Consider the following 26937-nt stretch of genomic DNA (forward strand, 5'->3'; position numbering starts at 1 on the left):
CAATAAAAATATTGAGGTGTGGACTTTGGCTGTAGCCCTTTCATGTGAAGTATGTTAGGGACTGACTCACTTAGTGAGCATTGGGAGGAAAAGCTGTGACAATGCTGCCACCTGCTGTTAGCAGCAGAAGAATGAGCAGTCTGGTGGAGGTGCTGGTTGGGTTTCACTCTGTAAGAGACACAGTGTTCTAATTGAACTTAACTTGGAACCATTATAAATCACATATGCCCTACATATAGGCTTTTGTTCTCTCTGCTGTGTGTGTATTTGTGTGTTCATCCACAATCCATCCCATAACATCCTTTATCGCAAATTGAGTATTGTTCCATTCAATAAGTCAAATACGCATGATCAAATAACAGGGCGGAAATTACATTCAGCCTTTTGTCGTATCTGATTTATTGTTGTTTGGGATCACTTTAGACAGCTGTGCATGATTTTTAAACGCAGAAGAAAGGTTTAGGGTGACCTCATGGCCAGCGAGGCATTCATCTTAACCTGCTTTTCCCAATGAAGTATTCTTTTCAGCCCCCTGTCTGTGGCTCCAGCTCAAAATGCCAGTCATGATTAATAGAAAGGATTGCCATCTACTGTGTGTCACCAGCATTCTGTGTGATGGACAGAGGCACTTGAGTAAAACATGCAGCACTGGTAGAACTGGCCTTTTCCCCATTTAATAGATGCTGGCATTTTTATTGTTCTGAGTGCAGGGCAAAATTGCATAGATATGAAAAAATGGTTTCTCTCTACAGCTTGTTAAAAAAGCAATTATAGAAGCTGCACAATAGCCATTGTAGAGCATGTTCCTTTATTGGTGTCATGGCTTTCATTTACTCAATTTGTCCCAAATGTCATTGGTTTATGTGTGTGTCTGTGTGTGTGAGAGAATGTGTGAGAGCGAGAAAATGGGTGAGGAGGGTGTGGGGTAACAGATATGATGCAGGGATTAAAGTTGTTTTATGTCACTACTGGAATCTGCCTTTTGTGCATACACTAGACACATTCTGCCATGGTAGGGTAGGCAGCTGGAGATGGGCAGATGCTGTATTGACAATTTTAAGTTGATTTGCAAGTATGATGTCTAATATGAGTGTCATTCTGAGAAAAGGTGAAACAGGATACATTCAATTTTGCATACACCACAAAATTCCAAATTTGATGACTTGAAACTCTACTTCAATACCCATGTTTCGTAACTTCACTTGGACTTGAGCTTTTTGAATTAGAAATACTTGATACCTTCCCTGAGGCCAAATATTTAAAAGTATGTTATCTAAAAAGTTTTTTTTTATGTCACACTAATTATAATGCTATTCATTCCAAGCAAGTCCACTTTGTTTGAAGCAAACCAAAAGACTGCAGGAGAGAGCAATAAAGAAGAAAAACCTACAAGTTATAAAACGCATTCATACTTTTAGATATTATTAAGATTCATTCGATTTGGTGAAGAGCACATTATGACATGTTTAACACTTTAAAAAACTAAATCTTATGACTTGGTCCCATCTCTCCTGGACCGAAGCAGGGCCGGTTCTAGGCAGGCATATATGAGAAATGTGAAGGGGGCATCATGTGTACACATCATGCTCCAGCACTTTTTTTTCTGTGCTTATAGTAACGATGCTTTCTTCATTGTTCTATGTGTCCAACCCCAACCTGGAGAAGTGGATTGCACTTTGTCAGGCCTCTACCTTCAGACCTGTCCAATTTAGGTGTCCCACCTGAAGACAAAGCTCCTGCTGGTTTAGCTCTTAAGGTCACTGAGGCACAGAAACCCCCTGACCACAATAAGATGGCAATCCCTCAGGAGGGAAACTGAAAAATAAAAATAAAATAAATGAATAAAATGAAATAAAACATCCTTCATCCAGATTTCAACTAACAATCGTGTGTCCCTTTTGGGGGGGATTTTTCCGCTACTGCAGATAATTTTGTCAAATTGTAATGTATATTAATTTTGTTAGTATATTAAAATGTGCTTTCTCAAATTCTAAAAGTTTGATTTGAGGGGGCAAGACATTTATTTTAGGGGGCTCGGCCCACTCTTGCCCCAGCGTAGAGCCGGCCTCGGACCAAAGTAGTATTCAATATACCTCACAACAGTATCATTATAAACAAATTTAAACTAACTAAAGATTGCATGCTAACACACTAAATTATGATGTACCCACTGAAATACACCTGAAGCTCTTTTTATTGAAATAATGTTAAGTTATTATAAAAGAAAGCAGAAATCCTTAAAAAAAATGTCATGGATCATACATAGAATTCTAATTTGTTCACTACTTAACAAAAACTACTAAACAAAACATTATAATAACCATTTTAAAACCAACATGTTGCATTGTCACTGTATGCACTCTTAGGGTAACTGTCATTAAAAGTTTCAGACCGATGCGTCAAATGTGGGTTTTGCTCTGTGCTATTGAGAAGTACATGTAATTAGCAATGCACCAGGTGTTTTAAAGGAAATTGCTGATGACACTGTTCGGTTTAATTCATGTGACATGTGACATATATTAAGCGACTTAATAACAACCCTTTGCCCCTTGCGCCTTACTTTGCGCCCAGATTAGGTTACCTTTAACTATCTAAACTGGAGTTGGACACACCTTAATGCACTTTCGCCATGCACTTTGGACCATGCACTATAGATGTTTAAGGAGGCTCCCTAGTCTGGTTCTATGAGTTACCTAGTGATATACATTCGAGAGCCTTTTCATTGAAACAATGTTTGCAAGCCTGTAACAACTGGAGTTTAAAGTTGGCCATTTCAAAGACTAGCAAAGTTAAAAGATTTACTGTCTTACTTCCAACAAAATAAGGAGTTATTATCAGAGTGCAGTATAGGAATCATCCCAGTATCCCAGACCATGGACAGAAAACCCCATTGAACCCACTCTCAAAAGTAAAAGTGAGGCTAGTTAAACAGGAGCTAGACATGAGGAAACTGTTTTAAAATATAATGCCACCACTCACAAGATGAATCTTTTGCCTAGCAATGAGCAGTTGTGATCATTAGTATGACTGGTAGCTTTGTTCTTCAAATGTGAACGACTGGCATTATTTCCCTGCATGCTTGTGCTTGGCTGATGATTCCTTTCCCTCCCTTTTCAGGTAAAGAGGAAATAGGTGATGAAGAAGAGGGTGACGATGGTAATGTAGCTCTACGGACCATTAACACATGTTCTGAGCCCCTCGGCTCTACTAGTGCTTCTTGATGTCATTTGTCATCAAAAATTGAATTTTCAATTCGCTCCAGTTCAGTCTTTCCATCCTGTGTGCCACCACTCTAAAAAAAAAAAAGTTCTCTTATCACAGAAGCTTGGAACAAAGAAATCCCTCAATTATGTATGGTTTTAGAAGTGACATTCTTTTCCCTTCTTTTTTTGTCACTTAATTTATGCATGTCTTTGTGGTTCCATTGCTCTCATACTGCAGTACAAAGACAAAGCCACACAAAGAGATGGAATGAAAAGGCTGTTTGAGGTGATATCGAAAGCCAAGGCAATTCAACTCCAGGCACCAGCACTGAACCCAAATGTTTTTCACTTTTTCTAGATGCTGCGGGAAATGAAGACGTGGAGATGCCGAGTCAAAACCAAGGTATAGTACAGTTATAAGCAACAGCTGGGGATGGGCTGTGATTACGTGTTATTGCCAGTGTGCAGATTGCCACTACTCTACACATCACTCACTGAGAGGGAAGGAACGCACATTGTTCTGACTCTTATCTCGAGAGGAGATGCAAATAGTACGAGCTTACCGATGTGCAGTTCATTGCTCCGGTTTTCACGTCAGCTCCGAGTTTGATTAAAGATCTAACCTGATCAGTCTTGTTAACAGCAGAGGTATAACTAGTTTACAAGGCTCTAAATGCATCTGTATGAACAGACTCTGATGTGTTTCCTTTTGCCGACAGTGACAGCCTTAAGTAAATTGAGAGGGTGCGTGAGTGTGAGCATGTGTGTATTACAGAGAAGCAACCATTAACTTTGAGCAAGAACCATTTCTCTTTCTCCGAATATCCTCTGTGCTGCTGGTATATAATTAAGATTCTGCATTTGCATACTGGCAGTGAGCAGCGCCTCGCCTCTCTTCTGTTTTTGTTTTATTCAAATCCCATCCCATTGACAAAGATTTGACAGATAGAGCCTCTCTCAACATGAATTTTGTAGATATTCTATGAGGGAGTTATAACAAGCAACCCTGGGATGCTATCCAAAACCTGAGATGTGTAATTACTTTCTCATGAGACACAAACAGAGAGGTAGGAGCGAGGAGGAGCAAAGATATACAGTTTAAAACAACACCTGCAGAATAATTCAGCCAAATATACACCACTTGCATCAAAAACAAGACCACAGATCAATATTTTATTCAATAATGTGCTCTTGGTTACTTTGTAAAATATAGCCTTTGCACAAAGACCTTTGTTAGCACATTTATTTACCATGAGTGTTCCTTTACTTTTATTATTCCCATAACCTGAATAAACCTTATAGACCTGGCCACTGTGATGTCACCCATCGCTTTTGACTACAGTTCAGAAGCACTGAGATTGGCATTTTGGCAGCCCATGAACATAACAAGTGGGAGTTGGAATCATGCAATGTTATCAGCTAACGCTAGCATTAGCTAGCTTAGTGATGATCATACTGTATTGAAGGCTTGAACTAGCTATTGAGACCATAAACTCATTAGGAAAATGCTCACTGAGGTAATAAATCAAATGAGTAGGATCTTTTTTTTCATAGATCTCTATGAAATCAGACTTCTTTTTGCAACCAGTAGTGTCAGAAAGAATGCAGAATCAAGGCACATTTGCTTGATTATTCCTTTACACACAAATGTTATTTATATACTAACACTACTGTATCTGTTAGCACAAACAGCTGTTTCACTTTTGAGCAAGCTAATACAGCCTAAAGCGCTTTTTTTTTTTTTTCAGAAAAATGTTCTTCTTAGTTTCTCAGTTTTTCCCTCTTCACTGTCAACCACGTGCGATAGAGCAACCTGTTGGTGTGAAAATGTTTCTGACAGGTTTCTGTCAGTAATCACGACATACTGGCTTATTTTCTGCCATGCGTTACAGGATTTAATGTAAAGTCTTCGATTCCCTTTCCCTGAATTAATCCTTCAAAATGTACTTCTTTTTTTATACTTCAATGTTTGTGGTCCTCCAGACGAAAATTTGGGAAACGAAGAGGAAAATCAAGAAAAGGATAAAAATGAAAATGAGGAGCAAGACAAAGATGAAGATATTGGAATTGACAACGACGAACAGAAAGAGGAAGACAAAGGCATCGACGATGAGAAAAAAGAAGACGAAGACAAAGGTGTGTACTTTGCATGTGATAGTTTTTATCCTTCATCAAATACACTGAGGTGGGGCGCCCCAGGGGCACACCTGGTAGAGCGCGTACCATAGAGGCACCGTCCTCGTGAGCAGGCGGCCCGGGTTCGAATCCGACTCGGAGCCCTTTCCCGCATGTCTTCCCCTCTGTCTCCCCCTTTCACTCTGTTTCTCACTATCAATAAAAAGCCTTGAAAATGGCCAAAAAATATATATTAAAAAAAAAAAATACACTGAGGTACAAATGTTGTCAGTCACAAATATTCATACCAAATTGAAGAAAGGTTCATGTGATGGTCTGATTTTCCTGATAGTTATTGTATTTTATCACTGTATGCAGCAAAATATCCACAAGGCATGAAGGCAGACAGATATGAATAAGTCAGTTCAATGCATGAAACTCTGATGGTTTACATAATGATAGCATAATAAAATGGAAACATAGATGTTTACATTTTTGCTTTAACAGCAGTCTAAAATTACACGGTTGGTAGATGGAACACTACAAATGCACAATAAGGGTGTTTTTTTCCCTTCTTTTTCTTGCTGTCACTGTTTGAATCTATGCTAATTCATCTGGGCAAAGAAAGAGCAGAACCAAGTAAGGAGGAATTGGACTCTGGTTGGATTGTGCACAGTATTACCGATTGGACATACAATATTTTATCACTGGAGCCTCATAGTCCATAGCAAGTGCTCACATGAACCACACTAACACATAAACAAAGCAGATCTCATTAAAGACATAGCAGGTTACGCTTTTTCTTGAGTGTGATCACCTGTCTACAAAGTGTTACTGACATCATGTGAATGTGTTGTCTAACAAACGAGAGCTTTGCTTTCTGTTTCCCAGCAGAGGAAGAGCAGCCTGCTGCAAAGGCAGAAGATGACGACACAGCGAAGTCCACTGTGGAGATGGAAGGTAGGATTCTATTTATTTTTATTTGGTTTGATATGATTTCATTTGACCTGATTGAGAGTGTGACTGACTGACTTTCTATCAATGTGTTTTTCTCCTTGGGTCTGTTGTATTTGTATACTTGTGTATTGAATTAGTATGGTCAGCTTTGTTTTTGTTGTCAAACTAGTTTTCCCTTGGAATCAATCTCAGCCTATCTAAGATCTATTCCACCATGTAAAATCACTTTGTACGTGACAGTGCAAGAGGCCTCAGGCAGTATAAGACATCCCTAAAAGCCATGATGGAGATGCTGAAAACAGCCAATGACAGCAGATAAGCTAATATTAAGACTGGCCATCCTCACTATATGGAATAGGCGTTGTTCTTTTCTGGCCAGAGGCAATGTTGAACATTTTTATCGGCAATAATTCACTTGAAAAGTGTGATACACCTTATTCCTCTCTGCAATAAACCTGGCTGGTTTAATACTTACCAGAGCACCAAATGTGTGTTAATCCACAGCTGAAAATAGTCCCCAACAAATACAAACTTCTGTTGGAGTTACATTTGTTTAAAAGTAAGGTGCCCATCTGTTTTAGGAAATGACTAAAATCAAAACTGTATATCTGTTACCCATTTTTAATGATTTCCAATTTCAGTAACAACAAATATGCTTGTGGCATGCTTGTGAAGGGTAAGAGAAGTCAGAAAGTATTGGTAGACAGACCTCCACATTGTTGATTTTAGTCTTATAAAATATTGAATAATAGCAGTAAACTCTACATCTGCATATGCAGACTGTAGGCAACAGGACAAGAGTTTAATGTCAAAAGCGTTCTGTTTTTTGTCTGTTGTCATAAAAGTATTGATGAAGATGATAATCAAACTGTAAACAATGACTGGTGCATGGTAAAAGAAGTCTTGGCCCAGATAACGGTTATTCACTGGCTACAGTAGAACCCTCAAAATATTGGTCATTTCCTGCAGAGGCTAAATCGTTGTCAGATGGAAGCTGATTGCCTCCAAGATTGCCATATGTTTAGCCTTCATTTGAATTCAATCACTCCAGTTGAGCTCCATTATGAGGCCAGTTTGGATAAAACCTCTACTCTTTCTGCGTAACCCCCATTTATGTTTTGGGGTTGACCACATGCGATAATCTGTCTTTATTTAGCCCCACCTTTCTCTGGATAACATTGTCACTGATTAAGGCTGAAGAAATTGGGGGTTAGATATGTGAGCCCCAGCCACCTCTCTCCCACCCTGCACTTACACAAAGGTCTGAGTCACTCTCTCACCTCCATTTCACTTTCTCTTTGACTGACATTCAATTAATTTAAGGTGAGAGTGAACATTCCAGATAGATCTATCTGAGATAGCCTTCTCCATCCTCTCTGAAAAGCCATTGGAATACGTCCTACAAACACCACAGGCTTTCCATCACTGGAAAGCTTCACTCCAGCCTGTTGATTGTGTCTTGCCTTAGCCCGCCAGTGTCTGTCACTGTCTAGGGTTACCATGGGCCGTGTACTGTGTGGTTGCACTGTCAAGCAGTAAACAGTGGTGTCATTCCTGATTGCAGGCGGATTGCATTTTGTATAGAGGAGCAGGGCCCTGGACAGAGTGCAGACTCAAACCGTCTCGGATATTGAATCTCATGCAGGCCAACACAGCTAGGCTTAGCCATGCGTAACCAGCTATTCACAGGACAAGACCAAATGATTCCCAAGCCAATACCCTTTATTAAAAATAATAACTGTAATCAGGCTGTCTGCTCATGGCCATAGAGGTTAAATCTGCTTCATTGAAAGGAGTAATAAAATGCCTCATAATGATGGGAGGAATGAGTAATGAATCAAACAATTTGAGGACAGCTGAATATCACGTTTCTACATATATATGCATACACCCAATCATGAGTCAGAGTGTGTGTATGTGTGTATGCACCTAGTTGTACCTATTACTTTATTTTCTCTGTTTTTGACACTGCCACATATTCACATTCATAATCAAGAAGTAATTTGCAAGCACAGATAGCCAAGAGATGGTTATATAATGTGCTTTCTGCTCACATCCCCTGTTGGATGTTGCAGTTTAGACAGAAACAGAGGAGCTTACCTGCAGGCAAGATAGCACATTTTTAAGCTTTGTGACACCTTTCTTCATTTTTTTAAAACAAATTTGAGCAAAATCTCACCAATCAATTGGAGAAATATCACAGCGGCATTATTATCATTTGCTGAGCTTAATTTTTCCACAAGAATACACTTGTCTGATTTCATTATAAATATATGATATGCTAAATTAATTATTTTTCCTTTCCCCCTGCCAGCTTGCTAAAACTGGCAAATAATAAAGATGAATCTGAAGCACTTTTTGATTCTATTGTAAAGGTGTTCTACTTTGTCATAAGGGTATTTGTTCAGTTGTGTGCTGTAGCTGACATAAAATGTTTATCGCCATAATGAACCGGTCAGTCAGCGGAGCCTCCTGTATGACGATGTTCACGCTCGATTTATTAGTAATCCCACTTATATGATTTGTTTTAGACAGACATGTCGCTACAGCGTTTGCAAATACCATCCTCTCACCCCCACATTTCCATCCACATGCTCCCAGTTGTCAGCGATGTCTGTCTGTTGACAGCCTGCTGTTCTCTCATAGCTCAATATTGCACATATGGAAGTGTTTATCACAGCTAAGCATCTCAGTCCCAGCTCAGTCACACTAAATAATACAGAGCTCTGTGTTTTATTCATTTTCACTCTCGTCGTCATTATAACTTGTTAATGTATGAATCTATTCAGTAACACACATTCCCTCAAATTAGATAGAAGTGTAGAATACTGCACAGGTCATTGGCTTATGTTTTAACAGTTCATATCACCAGACTATGCCATCTGTTGTTTACAACAGGTTTGCTGGTAGAAATATGCAGTTGTGCATTATCTTGTTGTTCTGAGCTGTAAGAATGACTTCAATTGAATGCAATATGATAAGCAGCCAAGAGCTCCAAGATCCAAACAGTATGTAACAAATATTATATTCTGCAGATTTCTTCTTGCTGGAATATCTGTGAGGAGTGGAGATATGTAAGGAGGTAGGCAGAGAAGAGATTTTGTATTTTAAATCAGGCTCCACAATATGAATCATATGTATTAGATATCTCCCTGCACAGGCAATGAGATTCTCAGTCTGATATCTGGGATTTTATAAAGGCTCCCCAAATTGAATCAGAATCCATGCAGCCTTTATTTATGAATATTCATAACATACTTTAAAATAGGAATGGGGGCTATATTGTTATTGTGTTTGAAATATCTATCCAGCAAGCCTTGTTCTGGTGACTTGTGAGAGTGGGCACCCGCTTCAGTAAGCTCACGGAACATCCATAAATTAAAATAAGACTGTCTTTGCCTAAAGCAAGGAATAAATAAATCTGAGTTGTGAATAGAAATTGTTTTTCCTTCATGCATGTGTGATTCTCCTACAGGAGTCGATAGCTATCGTCTTAGCTCCAAAGGTAAGATTTAATGGCTGCACAGATTCAATGCCGCAGAGTGAACAGCAGCTCATCCTTCTTGCCAATCCAACTTTGAGCAAGTTTTGTCTGTAAAGCATTTACAAGGCATAAAATGGAACAACACAGACCTGAATGAGGTGTGCAGGACTGTTCGGTGATAGTACCTCCTTTTACACTGCCAGTGTAGTAGGTGGCTATTATGGACACAGCTATTTTTTAATGTGACCAAAAGACAGCGCTGTTCCTGTACTTCTCCCTTCAATGTGTGCCTGAATATAAAGCACAGACAACCTTGCAATCAAGGGAGCCTGAATGTTCCTCATATTTCCCGGCCTTTGATAAAGGTGGTTTCTGCTTGAGGCTGGCTGTGGGATGAAAGCAGGTCTTTGACTATGGAAGGACACTTCAGAGAATACTTTAGAGAGGTGGTCTCCACCTGAACTTGGCTGGGTGCAGACCAGACAGCCAAGTAGGGGACAGACTGTAATGGCACACTAAAGACAGGCAGGAGGGACCCTGCAGGAGAGAGGGAGGGAAAGAGGATGGGGAGACAGACAGACCCAGCATGCCATCACAACAATCTCAGTCTCAACACAGCAGAGAGACAAGGCACCATTACATCAGCCCAGAGGCTGTCAGAGCTGACATTCCCACTGCTCATCTCTCCCTTGATTTTTCTTTGTTTCCTTTTCTCTCCTTAGACCTGTTGTGTTGAAAAAAAAACACAGCAGCACAAGTAAACTTCACTTCACACTCATTATCCAAGTTTTCACTTGTTTATGGTTACTTTATTGTCTTGATTTCATGACTTTCTATCTCCAAATGTTTTTCTCTCCCTTGGTGGCCAGGATGCTTTAAGTATACATGGCTGTGAGTGCTTTATTTAGCGCTGTGACTCTGCCACAACCGCTTGCAGCTCAGTGTATGTGAGGCTCTCAGCAGAAAGCCCAGCTGCATCCACAAGTGCCATATGGTGCCCAAAAACCACATGCACATCATGTACCCACCTCTCTCCCTTGTAAGAGCCAAACAATAAAAAAAAAAAATGCATCATAATGGAGGTGCAACAAATCCCCTTCTAACAACAGCTATGAGAATTGTTGTTATTCTCTTGTTTGTGAATTTGTTTTTTGGGGGATGTTATTGATTTCTATGTATTTTATTCCCTCGGTGGTACAGCTTGAGTGTAACAGAACAACAAGCCGACACAAATGGCTCTTCTGAAATCCAGCAGACTTGCCATTGGCAATATCAAGGTACATACAAAATTGTTACAGCACAGTGACCCTGTGTGGTCGCTTTTTTTATGTTAAAGCATCAAGTAAAAGAGTAGAATTTCTAAGTTATCCTCTGCAAGTCAAAAGAGTTTTTTTTCCTTCTTTTTAGCAGCTTGAATAATTTATCCTAGAATTCATTGGTATATTTCTCTTAGAATTTGTTGTTGCTGGAGTGCGCTTTGCATTTATGCTCCTTCGTCTTAGCAAAAAGGATTTGAAGCTTTGCTTAATTGGTTGTTTTGTGCCCTTTTGTCTTTGCCTTCTGTGAACAATGGGGTACTGGTGATGTAAATCTAATTCTGGAGAGCTATGTGGTCTTTCCTGTGGCTAAGAGTTGTCAGCACACAATTAACTTTTGGCATAACATTGTATACTGTAACACTGAGTGGCTCCTCGGGGAGTTAGCTGCCACTGGCTGAAGATATTGGGCTATGCCAATGTTTTATAGCTTTTTACACTGACTGCGAAAGTCCAGGAACAGCAGCTACACCAATCACTGCCCTGCTGAGGCATTGTTTGTGAAAGCCTTGAGGAGACTCACCAAAGTCTTATTTTTATCCGTATAATTGAAACTTTTATTGCTGAATTCCATTTGGAACCTTATTTTAGCTTGCTTTGGTTAAGGTCACTGGATGTCAGTTTGAGCCCATTTCCTGTGAAGTAATCATGAAAAGTTTCACTTTCTAAAATTTGTTGGAGTCTGACTGAATACTATAGCTAAATTGGATATCCATTACTGATATCTGCAATGTCATTTTTGCCAAGTAAACGCTCTAATTCAAGATATCTGTAATTACATTTTCACGAGTAAAATTCAAACTATTATTGCCATTTATGTGTTTGGGGTTTCTCATTACAGATATCTACACTTCAGTTGCACATCTGCAACTGATTTATGACCAGTTGTAATTTGGTCTGAAACAATTCCTCACAAAACTCGAGTAACTCGATTACGAAAAATCTTCCTTTGTTTAATCCATATGGCTATACAGCACACTGGGCTTCCACATGGATGATTATTACAGAATTGTATTGCTGTGATAACATGCCATTTAGAAGAAGTGATATCATGGTGCAGATTGAAAAATAAAAGAAGAGAGAATAAATATCGATGGGCAAAGAGAAGAGACAGGCCAGAGTAAACACCAGAAAGTCTTTAAAGTTTGGGATTGTTTCATCTTAAACCAAACGAACACTCTGTACTATGTGTCTATTGTAAAATCTTACCATCTAATCACAGTAGCACGATTTCAGACATAGTTGTAGAGGTCTGAAAATCTCAACCCAACCAAAGAAAAAAAGCCCATAACTAAATGGGGGGCTACTTCTGTCTTTTGGACATGGTTTGGCTACAAAACTGCTGATCTGTCATTTTGACTTGTCAGAGTGACGTAATAAATATCTTGAATAAAAAGTAACAATGCAATTTACAGCTAGTCGAGAAGAATTAATGTCTGTTCATCATTTCTGCATAGTCAAACTTTAAATTTTGTATTTGTAACTTTTAGAAAATGATAACATTTTCTATAAGTTTGGTTTTGTTTGCCATCATTCTTTAGCACCCACAGTCATTTTATAATGTATTCTTATTGATGAGAAATGCAGGAGTCTGGTCATTAGGCTGGAGATGGAACACAGACCAACAATGTGCACAATGTCCATTATGTTGGTCACCTTTGCCCCTGAAGTCTGCCTCAAAGAGAGGGGGCCACATCTAACAGGCTACAAGGGACACACTTTCTTGTCCTCCTTTGAAGCTCTGCTTTTGATCAGCTCTCTTATCCTGTCCTCGCCCCTCTGTTTGGCTCACGAAAATGGCAAATGAATCAACTCTGAGCAGAGTGAGAATTTGTCAGCCGGCGGAGATGCAACAAATGTGTGTTTGAAAAGTCTAGAACACATTTTAATCTCAGTCACACACACATACACACATAAAGAAACAAAGTGATGAGTGATCTCTGTATGGGTTGCCTGTCTCCTGGAGGCAGAGAGGGAGATTAGATGGTGGAGCAGCTTCAGTTAGAAACAGGAGTAAACCCCAGTGAGATACTGACAACAATGATCTTTGAGACATGACAGCTGGGATTTTAAGTCTTTAACCCTTTCAGTTGCAAATGTCTCTCCCTCATCTCTCTAAGTTCACCCAGAATGCACAGAGTGACATGACATTAAAACTAAAACATTCAATAAATGATTTTTTTAAAAAGTTGACTCATTTGATGTGAAACTACAGCTTTAATTGCTAACATTTTTTTGAAGCAAAGAAGTGATTACTGGACTATTGGTTGGATGACACTAACGATAAATAAAATTTAAAAAAGTTCAGTCACTTTTCTTCTATTTCCAATTTTCCAGTATATTGATCAATCACTTTCTGCCCTCCAACTGAATTTAATTCATCATAATAGTGACATACTATCATATCATTGTATCATGTGACACATTAGAATAAGCCATCTCAGAAAGGACTTAATTGGTCAACACTGAGCAAAAAGAACCAGCAACAAGCACTCATCATGCAAAAAGAAATCACGATAGTAAAACGTCCTTACTTTCTCTAATTACATCTCTATCAGTCCCTCTCTCTGCAGCTGACACATATCCTTGGAGCTTCTACTCAGATTTACCAATCAGGCTGCTCTCTTGCTGACCTTTCAGTGATAGACAGCTGCTCGGCCAGGGCTGCTGGTTTTCACCGCAGTCTAGACGAGCACTTTGATTATATTGACCAGTCCGATCTATGATCTCCTGCGGAAAACCTTGAGCTGCCAGAACAAGCATCGCTTCATAACTGCAAATCAGTCAGCTGGCCCGAGCCTTGTCCTCAGCGGCATGAAAGCATCCAGGCCTGCGGATCCGACATCTCCCTCTGCTGCACTGTGTCCCATTTTAATGTATCGCGGGGGTTAGCCAGATCACCTTGTGTCAGATCTACTGGTCCCCTGCAAGACTGTCTGCCTGTGCCTTGATATAGTAAACCACAATAGGTACTGAAGACAGAGGTGGGCAGCTTCCTGCAGCAGGCCCACTAGCAGTGCAGGGAGAGTCTAAAGATTATGTAAAGTAATTCAGTGAGTGATGAGAGAGGAGCAGGCCACCACTGACAGCAGGTTTAGCAGGTATGTAGGTCACACAGGGGGAGGCCTCTTTTGCATTTTTCCTTTCCATGTCTATTTTTGTTTTGTCTCCCTTTCTCACTTCTTTACTTAATCAGTAATTCACTTACTCCTTTCATCTCAGTGTTCTCACTCTTTTTTTACCTCCTTTTTTGTCTACTGACAAACCACTGTGACTGTCTCACACTAACTTGGACAAAGTGGTGAACAGAAAAAGACTAAAAAGATAGATCAACAGTGAGAGACATTGCCACTGGAGACATTTTTATGGCTTTCCTGTTTCTTTCAACCCTCGTTGTGTCTTATCAATGGTTGCCAGTGGTCATTTTTCCAACATATGTTGTCAACCGTCTCCCCTCTTTTCTCTTGCCATATCTCTCTGCCCTCTAATCATCTTAACTTTCTGAGTTGTAGCTTAACCCCAAAGCAGATGGTGTCCTGTTCTCTTTTCAGTCATTCAGAATTCTCTGTGTTTTCTCATCTTGTCAAGCATGGCCCAGGCCTGTGTAATGAGCTTGGGCCTTTTCAGCCTGTTTAGGGGACCCTGACCCAACTCTGGGCCGCCCAACTACAGCCGCCACTACTGCAAGGTTACCCAAACCCACAGGGGAGCACAATGCTACTTAGTGTCCACAGCCCCTCGGCCTTTTCTTAGGGAGAAGAAAGGCGGAATATTAATGAAGACTCTTGGCTTTTCAGGACGATGGCAGTATAGAGGGGCGGTCACAGTGTTTATTGAGCAGACTTGTTTTCATCTCCCTAGCCCGCAGGTCACAGCTCAGTGCTCTTTAATTGGCTCCGATTGTCAGACAGTGTTCCATCTCATAGCAAAGAAAACTCCAGCTATCGAATGCTGACTCCCCCTTCCTAAAAAATCCTTTATTTTTCTGCTGTTTTGAGAGTGGCAGCTCATGCAGCTAAGCTATTTCCACAAGCCTGCACTACAAACTTAACATTAACATATGAAAATGGGCTGCTTTCTACATTTACCAGCTCATTAGTTCTTTTGGTTGGGCACTTGTTGAGTTCCACCCGCTCTTGTTTTGCTTGAGCGGGGAGATGTCTTTAATTATCTTTGCAGTAGGCATATCAGCCCCAAAGCTATTAGTCCATGCAAAGTTCAATGAGGGGCTCTTTGATACTTGCTTAGTATACATGGCCCAACGCAATACAGGCCCAAGTCCCTCATAGACCACCCAGTTTACATGCTGAAATGAATTCTGCTCTCATCTCATGAAAGGAATGGAGTTTATCAATAGATACTAATGTTGACGTTGACATTTTCTGTCTTATTTTCTCAAGATGAAATGCTATTGAGAACGCAGCAGCCCTCCTGCTTCATAATAGCTGCAGAAACCAAAAGCTTTACCAGACATTTGATTAACTTAAGCAAAGCAGAAGTACTTAATGCTATCAGTCAGTAAATATTTTTGCATGTTATGTTGCTTTAATTAGGCCACGTTTCAATAGCCATTAAGCAAAAGGTACTGAGCAACTACTTGGAAGTGAAAGGAACAGTTTTAGCTCCCAGACTGAGATTGTGATGGGTCTTGTCCATTGTTTGAGTGAGAGCAGCTGGACACCTGTGTGAGCTGGCTGAGATCAAAGCTCCAGGACCTGTTCAGACACGACAGACCAACCCACCACGCCACGGTTTGGGGATCAAATGAGCAGAAGAAATTCTCCTGGGGAACTAACACTGTAGGGCACAGACACTTCTGCACCTCCATCGATTTTTATTCTTTCACTGCTAGAGAAAAGAGGATTTGAATTAAAAGACAGTGAGATGTCCTGTGGCTGAGGGACAAAAGAAACCTCCTGTTCTGCCCAAGGCTCCTGTCTGGAACATTAAGCAGAGACAGTTTCCCATGCTGCCATGTGGGTGACCCACAGGGACTGCCTCCCCTGTGGGCTGACTGAGCCAGAATGACAAGAACATTAAAAGTGGTGTGGAGGCAGAACTGCTGCTGATCGTGACAAATGCTTTCCGAGGATGATGCAAAAACAATGAGAAAACTTATCATACAAAAAGCTACAGCAAATGAAATAAGCAAATATATTTCATTTATATAAACAATGCTTTAATATCTTAATTTGCCATTGCTTTCCAGTTCAAACCCATTTTCCATCCCGGATGAATATTGTGGTGCAGCACACTAATGCTGACCAACAAAACGCTAACTACCTCTTGTCTAATAAATGAATGGAAGGTGGGGGGATGTAATTTTCTGCCTGTCTGCATACAAGGTTGACTTATGCCCAACTCTCTTCCTTCCTCTCCCCTCTGTTATGTGTGCAAATGTGAGCACACACACACACATATGCTCATCCTCCCACTTGAGCTTGTGAAGGGTTTTCTCTCCGGGATGTTTTCACTGAACTTCTGAAAGGCTGAAGTGACAAGAAAAGTTAAAGAGTGGGAAACTTAGTAAAATCTTCTAAATGTGTTTGAACTCATGCCTGGCCTCTGTTCACTCGCAAATTAATATGTCATGAAGACTTTGTGATAAACTGAGAGATAACAAAAAGACAAACAGATTACAGCTCTGAATGCAAAAAAAAAAGATATTTGTTGATGCCTTTACAAAAACATTTTTTTGTTTGATGAATGAGGCTTATTTAAAGAAAAGAAAATTAGCCAGGATCAGACAGACAGACAGACAGACAGACAGACAGACTGACTGACTGACTGACTGACTGACATGTTCGTTGGTGTTTGCTCTCCCACTCTTTACACACAAACGGAGGTACACACTTGTGTTAATGGGCAGTCTGCCAGCAAACTCGCAGCACCATAAATTGCATTCCTGTAATTTTATAAAATATGACGACATACATTCAATTCGAACATTCAAATCTCAATTTGCCCATTTCCATGGAAAAATGCTTTTTTTTAGTGTAATCCACAAAAAATATAGAAACTGTTGAGTTTGAGATGTATTTCATGCTCTCTTTCTCTAGACACCATCAATAACCGATGCAGTACACAAATGGTGTTCCATGCGCACTGGCAATTTACATACCAAAATGGAGGGTGGGAAACACTGTCAAGGACCCCTCAGGGCCCCAGCTTTAAGAAGCACTGGTGTAAGCTGTCTAGTTTCCTGCTGAGGGAGTCAATTCGGTCTACTGTTTTTCTCTTTTCCTTATCAGCCCTCTGTGGACTGTGCCTCTCCTTCACCAGAACCTTGACAGAGGCCCGTTTTTCTCTCTCCCCCCATCTTGTTTATGTGTTTACCACAGCACACTCGCATCCTCCCCTAAATGATAGCCCCACTACTGTCAGCACACAGGAGTCAAATTAGAGAGCCAGACATCCCTGCGATGCTGTTCCCTCCCAGCCTCAGGCAGCTATGGGAGACTGGAGCTGCAATCAATTGAAATTCTGAGCTCTTTACTTCGTCTTGATCAGCGCTGGATATTAGAGGAAGAGGGTGCTACCTTCGCCCCCAAACTGTGTTGTTATTACCTGAGAGAGGGGAAGAAAGAAGCATCTGGAATGAGGCCAGTGCTTCAGTGAGCTCCTGCTGCTGCTGCACACGGGCATGCTATGCTAGCTCGTATAAATAGGTAGACAGGATGGAGGCTCTGTACCGACACGAGTCGCAACATCAGGCACATTCCACATGTCTCGCCATCAGCTTTCATATTCATGGTAAAGTGATAATGCATGGCATATCATTTCATGTGCATGCATAATTAATTACATCACTATTGATACCATACGCCTGGCTCTTGAACATATGTGGAGCATTGTGTTTGTACATGTTTCCTGTCAGTTTATACCATTAGAGTGATGATCTGTATTTAATGGTAAATCTGCTTCTTTGATTAATTTATAATTAAGGAGAAAAGATTAAAGCTGAGGTAGGCAGTTTTCTAGAAAACATAGGGGAAAAAAAGTCTCCTCCTGCAGCTCCAGTGCTAAGCCCCTCCTACGAGGCGAGCACAGGCATATGCTTCATACAGTAACCTGTATGAGTACTAGTCATTCATTCATATAATGGCTATTATATAATGGCAATTCTATGTGAATTACAATCCTGTTTTCTTTGCAAACTTGTGGGGCCCTAAAGCCCTTTCAGATGTCAGACTGTGATTTGAGGTTCTAATGAGCTACATAAACATGAACTTGAATTAGCTGCAGCCATGAGCCATTGCTTTGCAGTGTAGACAGTTGGTGGCAATCCTATATAGTAACTCTTTCAGCAGGATTATCTGCCATTGAATCAGGCATCCTGTCTCTCTGAAATGCTGTTTGATTAGCCAAAGTCATGTGCTAGTTTTTCTCAAGCCTGTACACAGAACCAAGAGGAGGTGCAAAAGGCATGTATTCTCTCAGACCGCTTGAGTTACAATATACTGAAAAGGTAATTATGGGATTTTTGCCCAATGTCACACAAATAACTGCTTAAGCCAGCATTAGATGATAATTCAGGTTCCGGACAACTTGTTTTGTTTTTTTATGTCAGTGGTTTGGGCCATTTCTATCACTTATGATAATATTGCACTCAAAGTATTGGCTGATACCTACTAAAACAATGGCACTGCGACAGCTGGGCAAGAAACAAAAAGGTTCAGACAGGTTATAAAGAGGCCATGGTGAAGCAAATTATCTAAACCATGCTCGCAGTGCAGTGCGGCCCGCAGGTCAATATCGGCCCTCGGACACATTTTGTGCAAGGTGACATGAAATGCATGCATTATTCTTCAAACTTCCTCTGCCCATTTCAATACTTTAACTTACAATAGGTTAAATATAATAAAAGTATGCTACTTCATCAAACTACGCCCCCATAATAAGCATCTGGGAATGACTGCTTGTAGAAAGCTATTGGTTGCATGGTGACTCTGTCTTCATTGCTAGTGCTGTCACCACTGCATTTTTTTGTCTACGCCCCCAATTATATGCTGGCTCCCTAAATTGGCACTCAAACATGAAAACTTTGAGCACCCTTGATCTTAATCTTAATCTAAATATTATCTTAAACCAAAAATGAGAGCGCTTCTCGATAATAACCCATTATTGCAAAGAAAAGTTGTATGCACAATAGAGCAAAGTATGTTAGATCTCTAAAGTGGTTGATGTTGCTGTTTGTTACCTCATCTGACTCCTTTGTAGTGATGATGCCATGTTCCCAGATCTAAGCACTTAGCATGACATGTATATTGTTATTATTACTGAAGACTAAATGTATGGAAATAAGATGCAGGTTGTATATAACCAGAATTATCATTTAAATAGTTTTGCGTAAAAGAAAATGTTATTTCATTCCCTCAAAAAGAAAATGAGACAGAATTTTGTTGATTTTTCCTTCTTTTAACTAACTGAGTCCCAACGGAGCCTCAGGAAGGAGACATTTCATTTCAAAATGTTGCAACAGATTAAATCAGTTCTATGTTGAAGAACCTGTGTTGTGTATATTCACCATGTCTGGCAGCCTACAGCAAAGCAAAGGTAGCATGCCCAAACTCTCTACATGCTTTAAGAACCTCTGCAATCTTACACGTGTTTCCAAACCTGCAATTACAACCAAGGACCCTGCATATCTGTAAGGAATTAAATTACCTTGACCACAGACTTGTTAGTGTAAACATACAGAACACTGAAACCACTTTGGATGCTACTCATTCTTCTATCACGCCTAAGCAGTTGTATTTGTTTACATCATCGCTGGACTGCCTGGGGAGAGCGGTTATTTTTATGGCGTGCTTTGTTTGGAAGATTGTTGTTGCGAAGGGGGAAAGCAGCGAGGTTTGCTCAGGGAGTGGCGGAGAAGTTGTTGTGTGACTACAGAGGTAACGGGGAGGATAGAGGGGGAGAAGGATGTGTGTGGGGGAAGGCGAGGAGGGTCTCAGGCTGCCTTACAGGGATGGCAGTCTGTAATTAATTTTGCATGTGTCTCTCCCATCTCGCATTTGTTTTGTTCTTTTCTGAAGAATAACTCTTTAGGAAGACTCTGAATTTCCAGGCATGAGAGACTGTTAACATCACGACAAATGTTAATGTGAGACCATGAGTATGAAGTTGCTCTTACATTCTCAGACTGGTTTTGGGATTATCTACTTTTTGAGCAAAAGCAATTTTATAAATAAGCAGAATAATCATGCACAAATGACTACTTTTAATACCTAAGCCCTTTATCAATCTGCATGCCTGAAGTGACATTCAAGATGAGTAACCTGTCTGTATCTATGTGTGCTCCACATTGCAGATATCTCTAAGATCAACAACACTGGCACCAGCAATGGAGGTGAGTAGAGATCATGTTTTTCCTCATGAACTATCCAGTCTGGGTGCCGTGACGCATCACTGGAGTCCTGCCACCTAACAGAAACCTCCCTGCTGTCTGATCTCCATTTCTTGCTTTCCTGCCTCTGCTACTCATGGGTGGATGTTTCTGTCAACATACCTGCTAACATTGATAAAATATCACAGTGCATATTAGCGTTTTGATTATATGCTGGATACACTTACATTTTAGTGGTTGAAGCTCCAGCCAGCCGAGGAGGCCGGTTCTGAAATGTAGATTCTTGTTGAGGTTTTAAAAAACACTAATACTCACATCCAGCTAAAGTTTATTTTAGCTACATTTTAACTATACACTCACTCAGCTTGATTCACAAGTTTGGCAGGGCACAGATTGCAGAAAAGCATCAATTTACCAAACACTGGATGAGGGGCAACAGATTGCTTGATTGTCAAAGCCTCTCCTCACATTTCCCCCTCTTTCCCTGTCTGTTATTCTTATTTCTCTCCCTACTCTTATCTAGAGGAGATGAAAGATCATGTCGAGAGCTCAGAAGCACCTGATTCCATTCTAACTGACAGCATTCAGTCCAAAGGTAAGGGGGCGTGGCGGAAGCACTCACACTGGCTCGCTCTTATCTCGAACACAATCTCTATTTATAAGCAGATTCTTATTAGTGGCCACAGCTGCTGAATTAAAATTCTCTTCATCCGGAGAATCCTCAGCGCTGTGCAGCTGAGTGTTACCCAGTTTCACCCTCCTTGTCTCTGCTTTTTTTCCCCCTCCCGTCTGTCTCCGTCTCCTTCTCTCTGTAGGGGCTGCATTGTAGGATATTTTGGTATAAACGTGTCAGCACGTCTTTGGAGATTGAGTGTGATGAATTGCCTGCAAACTTAACTATCAGACATTTAATAAATCAAGCGTGCAATGCATATTATTTTAACATGCAGCCAACACAGACTGTAGGAGCAATAATCATGCCAATAAATCATATTTGATAAGGATACTACACAGGTCTCTGCTGAGATTTAGGGTAATAAGATGCCATGTAATTTGAATGTAGACATATGAGGAGAGTGCTCCGAATGTCTATGACTGTTTTTGTTCTGTGTGCGGCTCTAAAGAGTCGTTGAGGCAAAGAACGGGACTCAAATTTGGGCATCAGAGTTTCCAGGTAGAAAAAAAAATCATTAAGCAACTGTTGTGAACAGATTGTCAGGGTTGAATAAATAGGACAGGCTAGCAGCATATGAAATAACTTGGCAGAAGCAAATGGGCTGGTGTAGAAAGGAGAGAGCTTAAACAATGCCAGACAAAGCGCCAGAGAAGAAAAAGCTCGTTGTCGAACAAGCGTGTGATCAGGGTGGGATGGTGTGTAAGGGGGCTGGGCAGCACATTGTGTGCAGTCAAAATTAGCAATAGTAGTGTATCAAAACCCATGACACTGGGCAATCACAACAGACTGCCCTGTTTCCTGAACAAAGATTGTGGCTTGTTTTATTGTCACTAAAGTTTCACATCAGATCAGAGAAAAAGGATCAGCCTCAATGTCCAAATGTCTATTTATCCATCAACAATTTCAAGAACATCACAGATCAAATTTCGACAAAACTTTGGGGGATATTCATGTCACTGCCCTTCATTGACTTTTAAGACGGATGCTAAACGTTTGGTTTACTGTTAGTGTTTGAATAAGAGGTGCTTTGGTCCTGGTGGTTTGATCTGAACCAAATCTCAAAGGACTAGACTGCCATGAAATGTAGTAATTTGTTGTTTTGGCAACATTTTTACCATTATTGCTGGCTCTGAAAATAGCAAGGTCATTTAGTCTTTCTTCTATGAGTGCAACAATTATTGTCATTATTTATTAATCTAGTGATAATATACCTGACAAATGAATTCCTTTGGTCAATAAAAATAGCAGAAAAAGAAAATCTAATAGCTGAAAACTTTGATGTTCAGTTTACAATAACATATGTATGGAAGCCCATTTTACGCTATTTTATTTGATGAGAAGAAAAGAGATCCTGTAAATCATAACTAGAAACTTAATTTAAATAAAGAGAAAATGATATAGTATTTCACAATCTTTATTCTTGTTACAACATGAGATCTTTTTCTCAAAATAATTTCTTTTTTAAATTAGCATATTTTGAAAATGTTTCTTAATATTTAAAATGTATAATCCTAATAGGTCATCGTGAGATGCTACGTCACAGTTTTACAATAATAAGTAACTATTTTGACATAATTATTTATTTAATTATTTTTCACTTATTTTTATGCAATACTAACTCATTTTGAAAAAGTTTCTCATTATTTTGATATACTAAGTCATTATTTCGAAAATGTTTCACATTTTGACTTACTGTTACTTTTACTTACATTTTTTTCATGACAAGGCTGTAGTTTCATTTTATAATTTCCTCTTACTGGCAGAAATGGGCTTCCATACATATAACAAATAAAAGCAGCAAATCATTACAGTTCAGAAGCTGGAACTAGCTATTTGCCCTTTTTGCTTGAAAAATGATATACTATTAAGATAATTGCTTAATTGTTTCTGTTGATCAATGTCAGCTCTAGTTCCATTCCCCGCTTTTCCTCATTTTATGGTGTGCAATTACCATTCAGCCTGGCAGAGACTGCTATAGAAGTCTCCAATTTCCTTTTCACAGTCAGACAAATATACGTCCAGCAATAAACAGTATTATTTAAGTACTATATAATGCACTGAATGTAAGAGCCACTTATTCAACCATACAACATCTAAATTCAGACTATGAACTTGTTTTCCATCCAGACACTGTTGAGAAGAAGGAATGACCAGCTGAGGGACGGACAATCAACCTCATCTGACAGCCAGCAAAACTGTGCGAAGGCCAACCACACTGGTGTCAGACTGGCCCATGTCAGTATGGGCTCTGACACTGGCCCAGGACAACCAGTTACTCACAGGATGCTCACATTCCCTACTTTATTTAGCCTATTCCCTCTTTAATAAGAAACTACTCATCCCTCAAGTATGTATGTAATGTATGTAAATGTACGTATGTGCAAAACCTTACTATAGGACTTGAACATATCAGCCAGAAAAGATGAGCCATACCTCACTGTGTGTTAGAGTCATACGTCATTTTGCCAGCAGGGTGCGATGAGATAAACCAGGTTCAAGTCACTTTATTTGATCTATCCCCACTGTGAGAGCATGGTGAAGCTGTCAGAGGACAACACCGCAGCTCCTACATGTTGACACTCCAGGCTGGGTGATGCTCGACATCAACCATCCTTTTGTTCTTACAACGCCACAGTCATGATGACATTCAACAGTGGAATACCTGACAACACACCACATTTGTAAGCCTCTTTGGAGTGCAACACACTGACACCTGCCATGTCTCCTCACACACTGCAGCTCGAGCTCCATTGTTTAGTCAAATACCCCTGATTCAGACCACCGCCTGTAAGGCGCTGTGTCACTCCCCGGCCTTTAATCTATGACTGATCACATCTGATCTCCGCCACCGCTGAAACTGCAGCTTAACTCGTTTCACCAACAACCTGTTCATCAAGGCCCATGTATACTAAAGAGGATATGAGTGTCTTTTAACTAATCAATTCGTTCTCGTCCCCCTTTTTATTTCGCCGTTTCCAGTGCATGCTAGAAAATTGCTTTGAATTTCATCAACATGAAGAAGGAATTACAGTCCTCTTCGCTTTCGCTTGTCTCCTTACCAGATTGTCTATAATTGTATTGAAGGAATCTGCCTTATTTCATATCAAACTACAAAGTCACAATCACAGACCTAAGGAGGTGGTCCAAGTATGAATTCTTGGTTGTGTATTGCTTGCAGATGATTTGTAATTTTGAGTAACGGCTAATGCCTGTTGTTAATGGTTTCTTGTTTTTTTTTTCTCAGTTCATTTCAAATCATGGTTTTGGTTTCTTTTAAATGTCGGTATGATTCATGAAACATTTTCAGTGGTGCCATACTAAAGATCAGATTAATTACCGTTCTATGAAATGATGCCTTCATACTTTGATGTTTGCTTTGCTAAACTATAACAGAAACGACTAATAAAATTTAAAGGTGGAAGCCATGTCTCAGCTTTTAATGTACCTTGTCATGTGTCTTGTTTTTTACTTCTTTCATGACTGTAGGTAATATTTTATTTATTTCTTCTCACAGCTGGCGCACTTAATTTCCCCGTAGTTCACACATGTGAAATTGAACAACTGTAACAGAGCGATCAGTCGTATGTCTCTGGGTAGACAGAAACAATTAGTCTGTCCTGTGATCTCCAGCATGCGGCCCCTCCGGCCCTCAGGCTCTCTCCTGTATTAAATGAGAAGAGATATCTGGCAGACCCCCTCACCCCAGAGCCCTCCCCCTTCTGGGAAACTCACTAATGGCCAAAGACCGCACAAGGAGTTTATCATCAAAGACTCGGCAGCTCTCCAGAGAAAAACCTCTTTATCAATCACCTGTCTTATCTGGAAAGATAATGTTAGCTTTGCAACTTTTCAAATCTTTGATAAATGTTTACTTTTGTTCATAATTCTTAAAGTCACACTTCATGAGTTAGACCGCCACATGACACAAAACTACTCTACATACTTTAGCAATTAGACATTAAAGCCATTGTTTTAAACGTATGAAGTGATGATGGCTAATGCAGCCTCGAGATACAAGAGGTGCAGGATGTTCAAGTCAAGAAATAATAATCTTCATCCAAAACCAAAGCAGCTATAGTGAAATCAAGTAAGGCTATCTTTCTTGTTTTGGTTTGGGCACTTTTGGCTTTATCTGATCTGCTAGACAGAAGGCATCAAAGATCTCCAGCTGGAATCAAATTGGAGAAGTTGTGGTGTGTACACAAGTGTCCTAAGGCTACGAGAACACCCTAAGACTGCTAATTCATAACACTACAAATCGAGTGCAACACAGACAAGATAAAGAAAAGAAGTTCAACATGCTCCTGTTCATCCCAGCACAGGAAAAATGCAAGCAAGTATCCTGCTTTTTCTCTAGAGAAGCATCAATCAAATACAACAACATAGTGTTTTATCATCCTCAAAAGAAAAATATTCAGCCCTTTCTATCCTTCCTACACAACATAATGGCAAAAAGCATCAAAAACAGGTTTCTCATCTGTTGATGTGAAAAGCGATAAAAACAAGTTTCATATCGATGTAACAGCGACAATGTTTACATTCCATTAACTTGTCGCATGCCAATCGGATGTCAGGAGTGATTGTCCCTGGAACGGAGACAGTTTAAATTTTAATGACTTCATTTAAATGTTGCATGTCAGAGAGGAGGGTTCCCTGAACTTGAGCAGTAGGTAGTGTCAAGGGAAACAGCTTAATCGCACAGGCTTGCTGCCACGCACCAGCTCCCCAGCATACAAAACACTTCAGAGCTAAAATAACAAACCGCCTATTCCACAAAAACAGCCTGCCGGCCTCGAATGCACCTCACAATGTTGGATTTTCAGGCTAACATCAAGTTGTGAAGCTAAAAAAAAACAACCTCACAGGCACTGTATCTGTGTCTCAGCCATACACACATGATAGATGTTTATGCATGTGTCAAGTGACCTGTGTAGTTGCCATGATTCTATCTGACAGTTCTTATCAAGCCGCTGTGTGCTGATACGACGAGATGTGCTCCGTTTATTCTATTTCCCAGATGAAAGCTCCGTGGACCTCTTCTTATATAAACATGCATTACCATGTTCTCTCTCCTGCTCGCTTTCCCACTACTCTCCTGTTGCAAACTCCTCCCAATGTCTTCCACCCTCCCGCCACGCCACGGCAACCCGGCGCCACGCAAGGCTGTTAACACGGCACAAACAAATTGGAGAGAAAAATATAATTCCAGCTCTAAAGCTTTAAATCCCTGCACTAGATAAGCTGTTTTTATCGGAAGTACAGTGTTTGTCCTTCATGAAAATTCATCGCCCCCACAAGAGGCAAAGGCAACACTATAGGTGAACTAAGCCGAGATAAACACTCTAATTGGGATGAAAATTGACGCCATTCATTATGGATGTCTGTCTTCAAAGGCAGCGAGAGCCACTGAAATGTTGAAAGGAAATTGACTTGCAGCGTTGCTAGTTTGCTTTGAACAAGTGAGAATACGTCGATTAAACTCCACCAGCACAAGACGGTTATGCAGATTACATTTGTTGTCTGACTAAAAAAGCACGCTTGTCTCATGCTGATGGCCCCTCGTGACAAGAGAACAGAAGAGAAAGAGGATTAATAAACTAATTCTTTCTCTCTCGCTCTCTGGTATTGCTCTAATTATCAACTTGATAATGTGCTCATTCAGGTGATACGGTACATTCTCACCATTATTGCATCTACAGCACAGAAAGGACCACAGTCTCCAACATACAGCATAAAGTTATACACTCCAAGTCAGCTTTTTAATCACTGAGCAGTAAATGAGGAGAGCTGCTCTCTTTCCCATCATTTTGTTCGGTGATAACTCACATGACCAACAT

General features: G+C 40.2%; 1 protein-coding gene across 4 annotated transcripts in view; it reads left to right on the forward strand.

The window, feature by feature from the left end:
• macrod2 (mono-ADP ribosylhydrolase 2) overlaps positions 1-24521 on the forward strand; it is a 428964-nt gene extending 404443 nt beyond the window's left edge. For 2 of the 4 annotated variants that reach the window (XM_059358760.1, XM_059358763.1), the window contains exons 12-18: positions 3118-3156; positions 3562-3606; positions 5187-5339; positions 6210-6278; positions 20389-20427; positions 20948-21019; positions 23228-24521. In XM_059358760.1, coding sequence (XP_059214743.1) covers positions 3118-3156; positions 3562-3606; positions 5187-5339; positions 6210-6278; positions 20389-20427; positions 20948-21019; positions 23228-23250 — 440 coding nt within the window. In that variant the 3' untranslated portion in view covers positions 23251-24521. The remainder of the gene's footprint in view (positions 1-3117; positions 3157-3561; positions 3607-5186; positions 5340-6209; positions 6279-20388; positions 20428-20947; positions 21020-23227) is intronic. The other 2 variants (XM_059358761.1, XM_059358764.1) reach the window with 2 other exon arrangements.
• The last annotated feature ends 2416 nt before the right edge of the window (positions 24522-26937 follow it).

The sequence above is a fragment of the Centropristis striata genome, chromosome 20 (assembly GCF_030273125.1).
Source record: "Centropristis striata isolate RG_2023a ecotype Rhode Island chromosome 20, C.striata_1.0, whole genome shotgun sequence".
Lineage (NCBI taxonomy): Eukaryota > Metazoa > Chordata > Actinopteri > Perciformes > Serranidae > Centropristis > Centropristis striata.